This window comes from Chlorella variabilis, assembly GCF_000147415.1.
Source record: "Chlorella variabilis unplaced genomic scaffold CHLNCscaffold_36, whole genome shotgun sequence".
NCBI lineage: Eukaryota > Viridiplantae > Chlorophyta > Trebouxiophyceae > Chlorellales > Chlorellaceae > Chlorella > Chlorella variabilis.
Window position 1 is genome coordinate 208,983 of NW_005435052.1, and position 14,025 is coordinate 223,007.

The 14,025-nt window shown below is 67.9% G+C and overlaps 5 protein-coding genes across 5 annotated transcripts in view; all 5 read right to left on the bottom strand.

Moving 5' to 3' along the window:
* CHLNCDRAFT_141631 (hypothetical protein) overlaps positions 1-2,108 on the bottom strand; it is a gene marked incomplete at both ends in the record, with an annotated part of 5,017 nt that extends 2,909 nt beyond the window's left edge. Inside the window, 6 exons of the mRNA XM_005843021.1 lie at positions 191-257; positions 556-664; positions 854-907; positions 1,071-1,211; positions 1,490-1,675; positions 1,929-2,108. Coding sequence (XP_005843083.1) covers positions 191-257; positions 556-664; positions 854-907; positions 1,071-1,211; positions 1,490-1,675; positions 1,929-2,108 — 737 coding nt within the window. The remainder of the gene's footprint in view (positions 1-190; positions 258-555; positions 665-853; positions 908-1,070; positions 1,212-1,489; positions 1,676-1,928) is intronic.
* Positions 2,109-2,707: 599 nt separating this feature from the next.
* Positions 2,708-6,140, bottom strand: CHLNCDRAFT_141632 (hypothetical protein; the record flags this gene model as incomplete). Its single annotated transcript, XM_005843022.1, has 9 exons — positions 2,708-3,202; positions 3,510-3,665; positions 3,836-3,897; positions 4,043-4,106; positions 4,379-4,445; positions 4,784-4,896; positions 5,161-5,274; positions 5,626-5,725; positions 5,908-6,140. 9 exons carry the CDS (start codon positions 6,138-6,140, stop codon positions 2,708-2,710), a joined length of 1,404 nt encoding a protein of 467 aa, XP_005843084.1.
* A 758-nt stretch (positions 6,141-6,898) lies between these two features.
* On the bottom strand, positions 6,899-8,419 carry CHLNCDRAFT_141633 (hypothetical protein; the record flags this gene model as incomplete). Its single annotated transcript, XM_005843023.1, has 4 exons — positions 6,899-7,252; positions 7,389-7,917; positions 8,034-8,081; positions 8,385-8,419. 4 exons carry the CDS (start codon positions 8,417-8,419, stop codon positions 6,899-6,901), a joined length of 966 nt encoding a protein of 321 aa, XP_005843085.1.
* Positions 8,420-8,713: 294 nt separating this feature from the next.
* Positions 8,714-12,107, bottom strand: CHLNCDRAFT_141634 (hypothetical protein; the record flags this gene model as incomplete). Its single annotated transcript, XM_005843024.1, has 7 exons — positions 8,714-9,430; positions 9,637-9,795; positions 10,012-10,081; positions 10,223-10,314; positions 10,573-11,169; positions 11,342-11,870; positions 11,983-12,107. 7 exons carry the CDS (start codon positions 12,105-12,107, stop codon positions 8,714-8,716), a joined length of 2,289 nt encoding a protein of 762 aa, XP_005843086.1.
* A 639-nt stretch (positions 12,108-12,746) lies between these two features.
* CHLNCDRAFT_141635 (hypothetical protein) lies at positions 12,747-13,887 on the bottom strand (the record flags this gene model as incomplete). The annotated part of the gene is made up of 4 exons (XM_005843025.1): positions 12,747-12,839; positions 13,138-13,210; positions 13,443-13,516; positions 13,852-13,887. 4 exons carry the CDS (start codon positions 13,885-13,887, stop codon positions 12,747-12,749), a joined length of 276 nt encoding a protein of 91 aa, XP_005843087.1.
* Positions 13,888-14,025: the final 138 nt, after the last annotated feature.

Genomic DNA, 14,025 nt, shown 5'->3' on the forward strand with positions numbered 1-14,025 from the left:
CACGCCGCACCTGGGCCACGCGGGGCAATAGCAGCAGCCATCAGCGCCATCAGCAGCAGCGGCAACATCCCAGCCGCAGCAGCGGCAGCAGCAGCAGGAGCGGTAGCCCCCCGAGCAGCGCTGCCATCATCGCCATCAGCAGCAGCAGCGGCGGCGGCAGCGGCGCACCTCTCCCTTCCAGAAGGCCCACTGGCGGCCCCAGGGGCAGTCGGGGGCGCCCTCGTGATAGATGCCGCCGTTGGCGCCCTGCTCCCACCCTGCGCCGGCACACACACAGACACACACCGCAGCGTCCCTGAAACTCCACACGCAAGAGGGCAAGGTGCCAGCGGTGTGCCAGCCGCCAGCCGCTAGCCGCACCGCCCGGCACTCACACCCGCGGTCCCAACACTAAATGCAGCGCTTCGGGTGGACCCGCCACACCGCGGGCGTGGCATCGCACGATGCGCACGAGCAGGGGCTGTACGCCAGGCTGCCTGTCGGCCCGCTGCCGGCCCCCTTTCCATGACAAAAACAAACTGCCATAAAGATCCGCGCTGCCGCGCATGCACCCACCGTCCCAGTCCCACAGCATGTTGCCAGAGGGGGCGCCATGGTGCAGCACCACATCCATCATCACCCCCACCCCCAGCCCGTGGGCCGTGTCCACAAAAGCCTTCATGTCCTGCACAGAATGAGGCGGGGGATGGGGCCAGCAGGGTTGTTTAGTTTTGGGTGTGCTGGGTGATGTAGGGAGGCAGGAGATGCGGGGGCAGGGCTGGGCTGGAGCGGAGCTGCCAAGCCGTAACCACCCCAGCTCCCAGCTCTGACACTGGCATGCAAAGCTCCTGCCCAAGTGCGGCCCGCCCCCCACCTCTGGCGTGCCCATCGGACGGTGCAGCGCCAGCAGCTGACGCGGGTTGTAGCCCTGCGGGCGGCGGCGGGGCGGCGCCCGCGGCGCGGCTCAGCGGTGGCAGGAAGCCGGCTCAAAGGGTTGCAGGCAGGCAGGCGTCGCTCCATCCTCCTGCCACCATGCCCGCATGTCTCCCTGTCATTCAATCTTTCTTTCGTTTCCCCTGCTTTCCACCCACCCACGGGTCGGAGTGCTCCTGGCACGGCATCAGCTCGATGAGGGTGAAGCCCAGGGCGGCCACGTGAGGCAGGCGGGCGGCGGCAGCCGCCAGCGTGCCCTCCGGCGTGAAGGAGCCGACGTGCATCTCGTAGATGATGTACTGCGGTGCCAGGGGCGGTACCAGGGGCGGTACCAGGGGCGGTACGGGATGGTATGGTACGGGTTGAGGGCGGCACCAGGTGGCAGGGGCGGTACGCAATGATGGCAGCACAGGGTGGATGCAAGGTGGGATGAGGCCGTGGTTTGGGGGCTGGTGTGCGTGTGAAGCCCTGAGGGCACTGGCCTCGCTCTCAGGCATGCTGCCGGCCACCACATGCACCATGCACGCAGCCGCACACCGCCGCCGCCCCCCCACCCCCGCTGCCCCGCCGCCCCCACCTTGTCGAAGCTGAGCGGCTGCCAGTCCGGGTGGCGCCACTGGTAGGCGTCGGCGCTGTGCACAAAGCACCAAGAGGTTGTGTGCTCCGCAGAGCGGGCCCAGGGGTCGCGCCGCACCAGGCGGGAGCCGCCGGGACCGGTCAGCACCAGGCGGTAGGCGGTGCCGTGGGGGGCCAGGCCGGGGGGCTGCAGCAGGGAGGGGCAGGGGAGAACAGGCGATGCCAGCTGCGGTTAGTCTTTTGTAAGGCGACGCACCGCTACCTTCACATGGGTGTGGGCTTGCTGGCTGAGAATGCGGGCCGACGACAGGCATGGGGCTGCCGGGCGGCGGCACGGAGCGTCGCCGGCAGCGCAGCACTGCCAGGCAGCACCAGCAGGCTGCGGCCAGCCAGCCAACCAAGCCAACCCAGCCAGCCGGCCAGGCAGGCAACCCTCTCACCAGGTCTGCGCCCCAGTCGTCGCCGTGTCGGCTCAGCTGCACCTCCTTCACCGCCGTCTGCACTGCTTCCGGCACGGCCTTAAGCGCCGGCGCCTGGCCCTCGCCGCCTGCCGGCTGCGGCGCGGCGGCGGCAGCGGGGGTGGGGATGAACTGGCCGGCAGGCACAAGCTCCAGTACCATCGCCGAGGCATGGGGCCCCCATGCCCTGAAGCTGGCGCTACCATCGGCGTACAGCTCCAACCCCTGGCCCGCCTCGTGCCAGGGCACGCGCCCCGGCAGGGGCTGGCGGGCGGGGTGGGGCGCGGGTGCAGCCGCCGGGGCCAGGTCGGCCGGCGCTGGCTCGGCGGCGGCGGCAGCGGCGGGGGGTGCCGGGCGCCTGCGGCGCTGCAGCCCCGGGGTGGGTGCCGCTCTGATCGCCGGATGGAGGGTAAAGAGCTTCCGAGGGGCCGGCGCGATCGAGGTGGGCCTGCCCGTCGCAGCGCTGGGGGTGGGCGCGCTCATAGGCTGCGCCATTCTGCCTTGTTCGATTCAAATACCGATCGGAGGGCGATGCAGGCCGTCCCAGGTGAAATGCAGGCCTGAGAGCGGGGCTCTCTTGCAGGCCAAGCAAAAGTGGATATGCCTCGCAGCCCTGATCTCGCTAGCTTATTGCATTTGTTCAACGAGACACGGCGCAGTCGGCCAAAGCGGGAAGCGAGGGGAGCTGCCGTGGTCTGCGGAAGCGCAGCGTGCCCAGCAGCGACAGATGCTGAGCAGCTGATCGGCCCACGAAAACAGCGTCACTGGGCCAGCTGCCTTGCCGAGGGGTGGGACTCGATGCTGGACTTGTTTTGCAGGTAGGCGTGCCCGCCCCCTGCCTCTGCCGCTTCCCTGATGCCTGCCGCCCCTGCCGCCGACGCCAATGCCGCTGCTAGGGGCGCGTCTTCTAGCGCTGCCGCCGCTTCGCCTGCTGCCGCTGCTGGTGCCGCTGCACCCCGCGTGCTGGCGCTCCCGCCACAGCCGCCGCCGCCACAGCAGGCTGCTGCTGCGCTGCCGCTGCCGCCGCCGCCGGGCTGGTCGGCCGCCGCGCCAGCCTGCCGCTGCTGCTGGCAGCTGCACCCAGCCGCGCACTGGGTGCTGGCGCAGGCACCTGCGCCGCCGTCGCCTCCTCCCCCTCCGCTGCTGGCCGCTGCTGCCTCCGGGGCGGCCTTGGGCGCGCGCTTGGTGCGGCTAACCCCCAGGCGGGGCAACCCCTTGTTGAGACCCTCTAGGAGCATGCATGCCTTGCACACAGGCTGCAGGCGAGGGGACAAGGTCAGGGTCAGGGCAGGGGCAGGGTGGAGCAGAGCGGAGTCGAGGGAGGGAGCGTGAGGGCACTGACAGGCCGGGGTATCAGGAGACAGGCCGGGGTTGCAGGCAAGGCAAAGGCGAGGACACGTCTGGCTGTGCGTGCCGATCCCCGGTGGCGGGGAAGGTAGGGGAAGAGGGCAGGCAGCCGGGCACAGCAGGCGCCCACCAGCCCCACCAGCCACCAGCACAGCCAGCCCGCCCGCCAGCTCATAAAACCTGCCCGCCACCACACCAAGCATCCTACCAGCCCACCTGGCTCGAGATGTAGCCGCACCGCTGGCAGCTGCCCGGCTGCGGCAGCGCAGTCCCCTTGCCGCCGGTACCGCCGGTACCGCTGCCGCTGGCGCCCGGCACCCGGAAGCGCTCTGCCGAGCGGATGAGGTCCACGATGGCTGAGGGGCGGGCCGCCTGCATGGGAGGGGAGGAAAGGGAGGGAATCACGAACCTGACCACAGCAGCTGCAAGCCCCACAGCCCGCAGCCGGCTGGCACGGCAGATATGGCGGGCATGGCAGCAGGCGTAGCATGCACGGCAGCGGGCACAGCGGGCACAGCGGACACAGCGGGCGCACCACCCACCTCGAGGTCCTTCACAAACTCTCGGGCAAAGCCGCGGGCCGCATACGGCGCATAGATGCACTCTGCAGGAGTGTGTGGGTGTGTGGGTGTGTGGGTGCGCGCGGAAGGCGGTCCTGGTGGGGCCAAAGCGGCGTGGCGGCCCCCAATCAGCCTTTTCCCCAGCGGCAGCTCCACCATGCACAGCTACCATTGCCAGCTGCCACCCACCTGTGGAGAAGTAGTCTAGGCGCTTGAAGTAGGCGTACATGACTATCTCCTTCTCGTACGTGTACTGCAGGCGGTACATGGGCGGTACATGGGGCGGTACATGGGAGGCGGCGCAGGATTGCGGCGCATGGGCCGGGCGGTGCAAGGGGCGGGCAGGACAGGGGCCACTTGTTCAGCGGCGGGCGGGCAGGCGGGCGCCGCTGATGCCAAGAGCTGCGCGGCTCTCCATCCCGCGGGTCTCCGCTCACAGTGCGACACATCCACCCTCACCGCACCCACACCCACACCCACAGGGGCAACAACAGCACGAAACCTCACAGCCAGCCGCGGGCGCACCTTGAAGGGCTTGACCCGCGGCAGCGATGAGTCCTCTCCTGTAATGATGTTGGCGCACCGCCCCAGCCTGCGGCGCAAGGAGTGAGGCGCAGGAGAGGAGCAGGAGGCGCCGTCACGCCAGGCCTGGCGACATGCGCGGCTGGCTGCCGCTGCCACACGCCGGCGACGGCACCCAGCCCGCCGCCGCTGACATGCGCGCGTGCCAGGCGGGCGCCCGCCTGCCCACCCACCCACCACACCACACCGCTGCCCCCAGAGGTCAAGCGAGGCGTCTGTGTTGCAAGTCTGGTTGCGGATCGGCAGGCTGTACACGCAACACGCCAGCAGAATGAAAGGCCATGCGGCCCTGCACATGCACCGGCCACACAACCACACACAGCCCAGCCCAGGCACCGGCCCACCCACCGCGGCACATCCCCTCGGATGATGTTGAGGAGCACCGTCTCCGCCACGTCGTCGGCGTTGTGCCCCGTGGCAATCTTGTGGGCACCCACCAATGCCGCCCCCCTGTCCAGCGCCTGCAGGCGAGGGAGGGCAGGCGAGGGAGGGAGGGGCGGCGAGAGGTGGGCAGGCAGCGGCAGCGGCGGCAGCAGCAGCGGCGTCGGCAAGCGTGGGCCTGCGCGGCGGCACCTGCTCCCGCATCCGCAGTCCTCACGTGCAGCCCCATACCCTGGGCACCTAGCGGCAGCAGTAACCTATCAGCGGTACCACATTGCGTACTGGTCCCAGCTGCGCGCCCCCACGAGGCGCGCCCACACCCCCGCACCCCCCGGCAGCCGCACCTGGCGCCGGAAGACCCCGCAGAAGGTGCAGTTGGAGCGGGTGCCGATCTCCCGCACGATTTCGTCCATGGTCCAGCCGTACAGGTCCTTGTAGGAAAAGACGTGCAGCGGGATCTGCGGGCGGGTGGGTGGGGGAAGGGGAGCGCGGGGCAGTGAACGGTGCATGTGGAGCATGCCGCATTGGAATGAGGGTGCCCACGGGAATGCATCCAGTGGAGATGCGCGTGCACACCCTTGTGTGCACCAGGCTGGAGTGCAGAGGTGATCCATGCAGGAGGCACCAGGCTGGAGTGCAGAGGTGATCCAAGCAGGAGGCGAGGATCCCGGTGGCAGGGTACCCCAGCCAGCTGCCCAGCCACGCGGCGGCGACCCGCGGTCCCCGCGCAGCCGCCCAGCAGCACGCTGAGCCGGCAGGGTGCTGCAAGTGCACTTGGTACACGTGTACCGCAGACACCTGGCACCCACCTGGTACTGCGCCTCGTTTCGCTTCACTGTGTCCAGGCTGTCGTCACGGTACCCGCTGATACCCTCGTCTATGGACAGCAGGAACAGGTCCAGGCCGTACCTGCGGGCAGGACGGGTGCTGTGAGTGCGCCCACGCACGAGGGCGGCCACAGCGGGAGGCGGGCGCCGTGGGGAGCGGCGGCGCGGGCAGCCGAGCCGCCGGGCAGCCTCCCTCTTAAGCGGCCCTCCGGCGGTCGCCAGCCGCCGTGCCCGGACGCGCAGGATGATTTCCCCTGAGCCCACCCGTGGCGCTGGTTGAGCGTAGTCATCATATGTGCCAGCACAGTGCTGTCCTTGCCGCCGCTGGCGGCGACCGCCACGCGCTCGCCCGGGCGGAACAGCCGCGCGCCCACGATGGTCTGGTGCACCTCCTCCTCTAGTGCCGCGTAGAAACACTCGCGGCAGAGCTGCTCAAAGGTCTTGGGGCGGCGCAGCACCGCGCGCTGCTGCCCGCAGTGGCAGCACAGCTTGACCATGGCGCTCGGGGGAAGGTCCCGCTATTCCACCACCTGACTACGCATACATATGTGCTGTGTACAGAGCTGCAGCAAGCAATGGACCAGAGATGGACGAGGGATGCCTGCTTGCCGGCCCACGCAAGCCCTTGGCCAGCTGCCAAATGCAGGTGGCTGATGTGATCAGGTGGCGATCGGGTGGTTCTGCTAGCAGCCCCAGACTGCCGCGCCACCTGGCGCGCAGCGCCGCTAGCGCGCGCCGCACGGAGACAATAGTCAATATTCATTGATTCGAAGCAGGCCAGGCCCCACAAACTATCCTCCCCGCTGAGAATTGATACGAATTACAAGCACATGGTCTGGTACTAGATTTTGATGAACAACAATCAATTCTTGCAGGGCGAGCAAACCGCGTCCTTGCGTGCACTTTACCACTCCCACTTGGAAAGCAGTTCCTGTCGCAAGGAATACGAACGGAGCCTAATGATGCGCAGCGCTGGGCGCCGGTCCTTGAGCTGCAACAATGCCTCTGCCAAGTCCGTGGGGATCGTCGAGCCGCTATCGAACTCGAGGCGCTGCAAAGGGGCATGGTCTGTGTGCCACGTCGCCCGATCACCATGCCATGTCTGGCTCGGGATGTCCAGGAAGCTGAGGCGCTGCAGGCGGTCTGCGCCGCTCAGGAACAGCAGGCTCTGCTGCGCCAGCGGAAATGTTGTCGCCAGGTGCCGCAGGCTGCGCTGCCAGGGGCCCAGCGGCAGCGCAGCCTCTGCTGCAGCCGCCTACCCTTGCGGTGTGTTCCGAGACTGCAGGTACAGCCACTGCAGGTGGGCCAGCGGCGCCAACAATGCCAGGCCCACGGCCGCTGCGGGCATGCCGTCCAGCCACAGCCCCGTCAGCTGAGTGAGGCGCCGCAGGGCGCCGTCCAGGCTGGCAGCCACAGCGGAGGCCTCGCCACGGGGGTTGACAACTTTCAGCACCTCCAGCTGAGTCAGCTCCGACAGGCTGTCTGGCAGCTCACAGTACTCGAAAGATGCGTGCTGGAGCGAGGTCAGGTGCCGCAGGCTGGCCATGCTGGCTGCGCTGTACTGAACAAAATCCAGCGTAAGGCTGCGCAGGTTGGTGAGGGCGGCCACCTGCAGGAAAGGTGGGGGCGGTAAAGCAAAGAGGTGTCAGCAGGGCCGAGTCGATGCCACTCAAGCCCGGTAGCCGCAACGCAGCTGGCTGGCATTTATATGTTCACACACTGCTCCTTGCTGCCCTGACTCTCACTTGGGCGGGCATCTCTTCTGCCTGGTGGAGATCTATGCTGAGGCGGGTGAGCGAGGCGGGCAGCGCCACGGCGGTGCCCAGCTGCCACTCCCCTGCCCACAGATCCAGGCGCTGCAGCGAGGCCATGTGCTCCAGGGTGGCCCAGGCTGTCATGCAGGCCAGCCCTGAGAGCCTCAGATCCTCCAGGCGGTGTGCAGCCGCCACCCAGGACCCAAGCATGTGGTTGAAGTCGCTTAGGTGCAGCTCCAGGCACTCCAGGCTGCCGGCACAGACGCTGACACAGCCGTCCAGCAGGGATACCATTTCGTTCTGCACAACAGCGCTGAGCTCGACATATACCTCCAGGCCCAGGTCAAGGCTGCGCACCGCCTGCCCGTGCCGCTGCATCCAACGCAGCAGCGAGTGGGCAGCCCGCACGGCGGCGGCGCCGTCGCCGCATTCGCTGCCCAAGAACTTCACGCTCCGCACGAGCTCTGGCCTGGTGCTGACCGCACGCCAGCGGCGGCTCACCAGTGCCGCCCTGGAGAGCCTGCAGGTGCAGACAGGGTTGGGGGTGTCGGGAGCGGGTGACGGCAGGGGAGGGGCAGGCTTGTCGAGCCTCCAGAACCGCCGCAACCAGGCGCGGGCTGTCCAACCCCAACTCACAACTCCTCTTGGTCCAGCGGGGAGAAGCACTTGGCCAGCAGGTCGTCGCTGAGCGAGCGACGGCGGGCTGCTGGCCCTGGCCCTGGTGGGAGGCGCGGGGAGGCATTGGAACGCGGCCGAAGATGCCGTGATGCAGGTTGCGGGGCTTGCAATGCAGGAGCCAGGCACCCCCCTGCCAGCGGGGCGGGCGCAGGCGCTGGGTGCACCGCCGGCGACAGTGGCCGTGGTGGCTGCAGAGCAGCCACATCCTGCAAGGAGCCCAATAGTAATGATTTGAGCTGCACGTGCGACCTGAGGTGCCAACACAGGCAACTCTGCACTTCGGTTCTGGCCGCGCCCACGGAGCCGCACTGCGCTGCCGAGTCCCGAGCCAATGGAGTTGGCATCATGCTGGTCGGCTGTACGGTGGAGGGGGCTATTGCCCTCCCTGGGTGGCGACAGCGTCCGTAAACCCAACCAGCCGCCCTCAGCAGCGCCACACGCAGAGCACCAGTTGGGAGGCCTGCCGCCAGGGCGGTGCAGCTGGGGCAGCACTGCCCTGGCGGTACCTAGCAGTAGTTCTGGTAAAGGGGTCGAGTAACGTTCACATGTGTTGGTAAAGCTGGAGTTGGGACACAATCGGCAGTGCAGGGCGGGGCAAAAACCAACAACACAGGGGAAGAACAAAACTCTCATCCAGCTCAATCTGAAGACACATCGGAATAGTGCTCCCTGCAAAGGGAGTGCACCTCGAGCCGGGTGTCAATGAGCAGCGCTGGGCGCCGGGCCTGCAGCTGCAGCATTGCCTCCACCAGGGGCGTATCAACCGCTTCCTCTGCCTCAAAGCCAATAGACTGCAGGGGCGGATGCTTCTCCGCCCAGCGCCAGAAGGCGTGCCACTGTGCCTCGGCACCAGCCGGGGGGGCTGGCGGCTGCAGGAAGCTGAGGCGCTGCAGCTGCTCTGCGCCGCTCAGGAAGCGCAGGTTGCGCTGCGCCAGCAGAAATGTTGTCATCAGGTGCCGCAGGCTGCGCTGCCAGGGCCCCAGCGGCAGTGCATCCTCTGCTACAGCCGCTTCGCGTCGTAAGGCGGTCATGGGCCACAAATAGATCCAGTGCAGGCGGGTCAGGGCGGCAATGGATGCCGAGGCCGTGGCCGCTGCTGGCAGCCCCTCCAGCCGCAGCCCCGTCAGCTGGGTGAGCCGGGGCAGGGCTGCGGCCAGGCTGGCAACGGCAGCCTCCTTTGGGCAGTTGATGTCCAGCACCTGCAGCCCCGTCAGCTCTGACAGGCTGCCGGGCAGCGCACACAGTTCAAAAGTTGCACGGCGCAGTGAGGTGAACCGTGTCAGGCTGGCCATGCTGGCTGCGCTGTACTGAACAAAATCCAGCGTAAGGCTGCGCAGGTTGGTGAGGGAGGCCACCTGCAGGAAAGGTGGGGGCGGTAAAGCAAAGAGGTGTCAGCAGGGCCGAGTCGATGCCACTCAAGCCCGGTGGCCGCAAAGCAGCTGGCAGCCATTTTTCTGTTCACACACTGCCCCTTGCTGCCCCTCCCTCTCGCCTGGGCGGGCATCTCTTCTGCCTGGTGGCCTTCTATATGGAGGTGGGTGAGCGAGGCAGGCAGCGCGACGGCGGCGCCCAGCTGCCACTGCTGTGCTTCCAGATGCAGGCGCTGCAGGGAGGTCAGGCCTTCAAGGGAGATCCAAGCCGTGAAGGTGACGAAGCTTGAGAGCTTGAGATCTTCCAGGCAGTGCACTGCCGCCGCCCAGCTGCCCAGGGTGTAGTTCGGCTCAGGCAAACCAAAGAAGACAGTCAGCTGTTCCAGGCTGGTTGCACACATGCTTAGACAGCCGTGCAGCAAAGACGTGAACTCCGCTTCGTCGCCGGGCCGGAAAGTAGTCTTTTTTTCTATGTCAAGGCTGCGCACCGCGTGGCCGTGCCGCTGCATCCACCGCAGCAGCGACTGGGAAGCGGGTAGGGCGGCATTGCAACTGCGAACCCTCACGCATTGCACCAGTTCTGGCATGCTGCTGACCGCACGCCAGCGGCGGCACACCAGGGCCGCCCTGGAGAGCCTGCAGGTGCAGACAGGGTTGTGATGGGGTGGCGGGAGTGGGCGGCGCCAGGTGTTGGCCGCCGCCGCCGCCTCCCCGGGGCAGGCTTGTCCAGTCTCCCAGCCTGCCGCAGCCAGGCGCGGGCGGTCCATGCGCACTCACAGATCCGCCTGCTCCAGCAAAGAGAAGCACGCGGCCAGCAGGTCGTCGCTCAGCGAGCCGATCGTGGCGGCCGCGGGCTCCTGGCCTTGGGCCTGGCGGGCGTGGGGAGGCATTAACGCGGCTGCAGATGCCGTGATGCAGCTTGCGCGGCTCGGAAAACGGGTGCCGGGGTCTACAGTCCCGACTAGGTAGAGATCTTGCCAGCGTGGCGGGCGCAGGCGCTGGGTGCACCGCCGACGAATGCAGCGCTGGTGGCTGCAGAGCAGCCACATCCTGCAAGGAGCCCGGCTGGCAGAGCTATGGACCCAGAACGCTCTCTGTCTCTCTGTGCAAGGACGGGAACCATTCACAGGTGCAGGGGTAGTGACTGGATGGGGCGCATGCTCTCCCGCCCACTGCCAGAAGGCGCGCCACTCTGCTGATCTGCCGTGCTGCCTTGCTGGAGGCTGGAAGAAAGCGAGGTGCTCCAGCTGCTCCGCTCCAGCCAAAAACGGCAGGCTCTGCTGCGCAAGCTGAAAGGATGTGGCCAGGCGCCGCAGGCTGCGCTGCCAGGGGCCCAGCGGCAGTGCTGAGCCACGCAGCAGAGCAGCCTCTGCTTCATCTGCTGGGTCCCGCAGCCCCAGGTACAGCCACTGCAGGCGGCCCAGCGGCGCCAACGATGCCAGGCCCACGGCCGCTGCGGGCATGTCGTCAAGCCACAGCCCCGTCAGCTGTGTCAAATGCTGCAGCGCACCGCCCAGGCTGGATGCCACAGCATCGGCTGGGCCCTCGGGACTGCGAACCTCCAGCACCTCCAGCTGAGTCAGCTCCGACAGGCTGTCTGGCAGGTGGCAATGCGAAAATGCTGCGTGGCGCAGCGAGGTGAGCTGGCGCAGGGAGGTCATGCTGGCTGAGTGGTAGCCAACCCTGGAAAACTGGAGGCTGCGCAAGTTGGCGAGAGTGGCCACCTGCAAGCAAGGGGTCAGCTTGCTAGTCAGCAATTAACGCAACATTCAAAACCCAGCGGCGACGCCAAAGCGTGGAAGGATGGGTGCCTGCAAGCTTGTGTTGATGCCAGCAACCCTGCCGCAGGTGGCCTGACCAGCATACACCTTCAAACACAGTGCCCCCCCCTGTCACCTGCCATTGGGAGGGCGGCTCCTCTGCGTCGTGGTTTGAGATGCACAGGCGGGTGAGCGAGGCGGGCAGGGCCATGGTGGTGCCCAGCTGCCACTCCACAGCGTCGAGATGCAGGCGCTGCAGGGAGGTCAGGTGCTCCAGGGTGGCCCAGACCGTGCAGATCTCCATGTCGAGCGTCAGCTCTTCCAGGCGATGCGCTATGGCTGTCCAGGCCCCAAGCGTGTAGCTGTGGCCGAATAGGCACAGCGTCAGGCGCTCCAGGCTGCCGGCACAGACGGTGATACAGCCGTCTAGCAGGGACACGACCTCCATCTCCTCATCAGTGCCGCGCGTGTCACGGATTCCGAGGCCCAGGTCAAGGCTGCGCACGCCCTGGCCGTGCCGCTGCATCCACAGCAGCAGCGAGGGGGCGCGCTGTACCGTGGCGGATCCCTCACTGGCACTGCCATAGAACGCCACCTCCCGCAGCAGCTCAGTCCTGGCGCTGACCGCACGCCAGCGGCGGCACACCAGCGCCGCCCTGGACAGCCTGCAAGCATGGTCACAAGCCCGGTGAGCAGCAGCGAACGGCAGCGCGTTGGCGGCAGCGGCAGGGGCGGGCCACGCTGTGGGGCTCTGCGAAGCCGCCCATGCGCACTCACAGGTCCTTCTGCCCGATCAGGGCGAAGCATTTGGCCAGCAGGTCGTCGCTCAGCGAGCCGATCGTGGCGGGAGCGTGCTGGCCCTGCAGCTGCTGCTGGGCCTGGCGGCGGCTTCGCGGAAGCATTGATGAATGCAAGCGGGAGCTGTTAGCTGCGGGAGCTGAGGAGTTCTTGAAATCAGTTTTGAAACAGATCACGCTCCTGAAGGCTGTCGGTTTGGGGCCCCAGAAGTGGCCTATCGACATCAAAGAGAGGACGGCTGCGGCAAAACGCTGTACCGACCAAAATCTTTCAAATTTATGGGCGTCGCCAGCGAGGCGCGCCTTGGCGGGGCGCCGTCGCCGGCCGAGCCGTTCTCTCAACAGCGATGGACTGCACAACTGGTGCTAGAATTACAATGAACGAGCGTCAGCCGTTGCAGGCGGCGCAGTGCCTGCTGCAGCCAACGCTTCCCAGCAGGGGGATGCGGCACTGGAGTGCGATGGGCGGAGACAGGCAACAAGGGAGGCGGAGACAGAAGAGGGAGGGGAAGCAGAGCTCAGGCGCGGGACTCCCTGGCTGCAAGGAGAAAACAGCCTGCAGACGGAGGGAGCTCTACTGAGAGGTGCGCCGGTGCATCGGCGCGGCGCCGAACCGACACGCACGCCACCTGGCCAGAGAGAGCAGGCGCCGCCGGGGCCGGTCTGGCCCGCCAGGCCGCAGCGGCCCAGACCAGTGGCAGCGGTGCTGGGGGCGCCGCAAGGGGAGAGGGCACCGCGCGGCTTTCAGGCGTCGGCGCCGGCCATGGCGCCGCTGCTGCGCGGGCGGCTCTGGGCCTGGCTGGAGCGGAGCATACCCTCATAGTCCCGCCGCTCAATCTGCGGGGCCAGGCAGGGGACCAGGAGCAGCAAGCGGTGGGCCGTGGAACGGCCAGGGCGACGAGGGCGGCCGGGAGGCAGGCCGGCAGGGCGGGGCGCGCCGGCGGCGGCAGCGGCAGCAGAGCAGGGAGCCAGGCGCTGGCGCAGCCCCCAGCGATGGGAGCAGGAGGGACGGGACACAGCAGCAGCAGGCGGTGGCAGGAGGGACGGGACGGAGCAGCAGCAGGCAGTGGCAGCAGGGGGGGGGGGCCCAGGCGGCAGCACCAGCAGGCAGGCGGGCAGCAGCCATTGCGCTCACCACCACCGCGTCGCTGGGCTGCATGACCTTATCGATGATGCCATACTCCACGGCCTGGTCGGGGGTGAAGTACCTGCGGTACCAGGGCAGTACATGCGGTATATGCTGAGGGAGGTACATGCAGTACATGCGGCACATGGAGAGGGCTGGCAGAGGGGCCCTGGGGCCTGAGAAAGCGCCAGGAGGTGCCGGGTGGCCAGGTGGGCTCGGCCCAGGCGGCAGGGAGCCGCGCGCGGCGGCGGCGACGGCAGCCGGGGGCACGGCGCCCCCCCCACCAGGGACCAGCCGCCCGCCCCTCCACGCACCTGTTGCGCCCCACGTCGCGGCGGACCTCCTCCTTGTCGCGGCCGGTGAAGCGCGACATGAAGTCGACATAGGTCTGCGGGAGGTGTTGGTGGGAGGGGGCAGGTGGGGTGGGGTGGTGGTGGTGGTGGTGGTGGTGGTGGTGTGTGAGGCGGGGTGGAGTACTTGCGAGTGGCAGGGAGGGGTGGGGTGTGCTGGTGGGGGCTGGGAGGTGTGTTTGCGAGGGCTGGGAGGGGGTGGGGTGTGCTGGTAAGGGGCGTGGGCCTGGGCCCTGGGCAGGCAGTGGCACCACAACACACACGCCACACCGCCCTCCCAGACACACACACCACCCACCTGCCGCACCACTCACACCCACACACGAACCACGCCGCCCTAGCACACACACCCTGCCACACCCCACCCACCCACCTGCGTCGAGTTCTCCAGCTCGTTGGCCTTGATCATGATGTTGCTGACGTTGCCAAACGACCTGCAGGTGGGGGTGTGTGGGTGGTGGTGGTGTGGGGGGTGGGGGTCGAGCCACGCGCAGGCTCAGCTCGGGCAGCGCCAGTGGCGGCGCGCGGCGGCGGCAGCGGCCCGCCA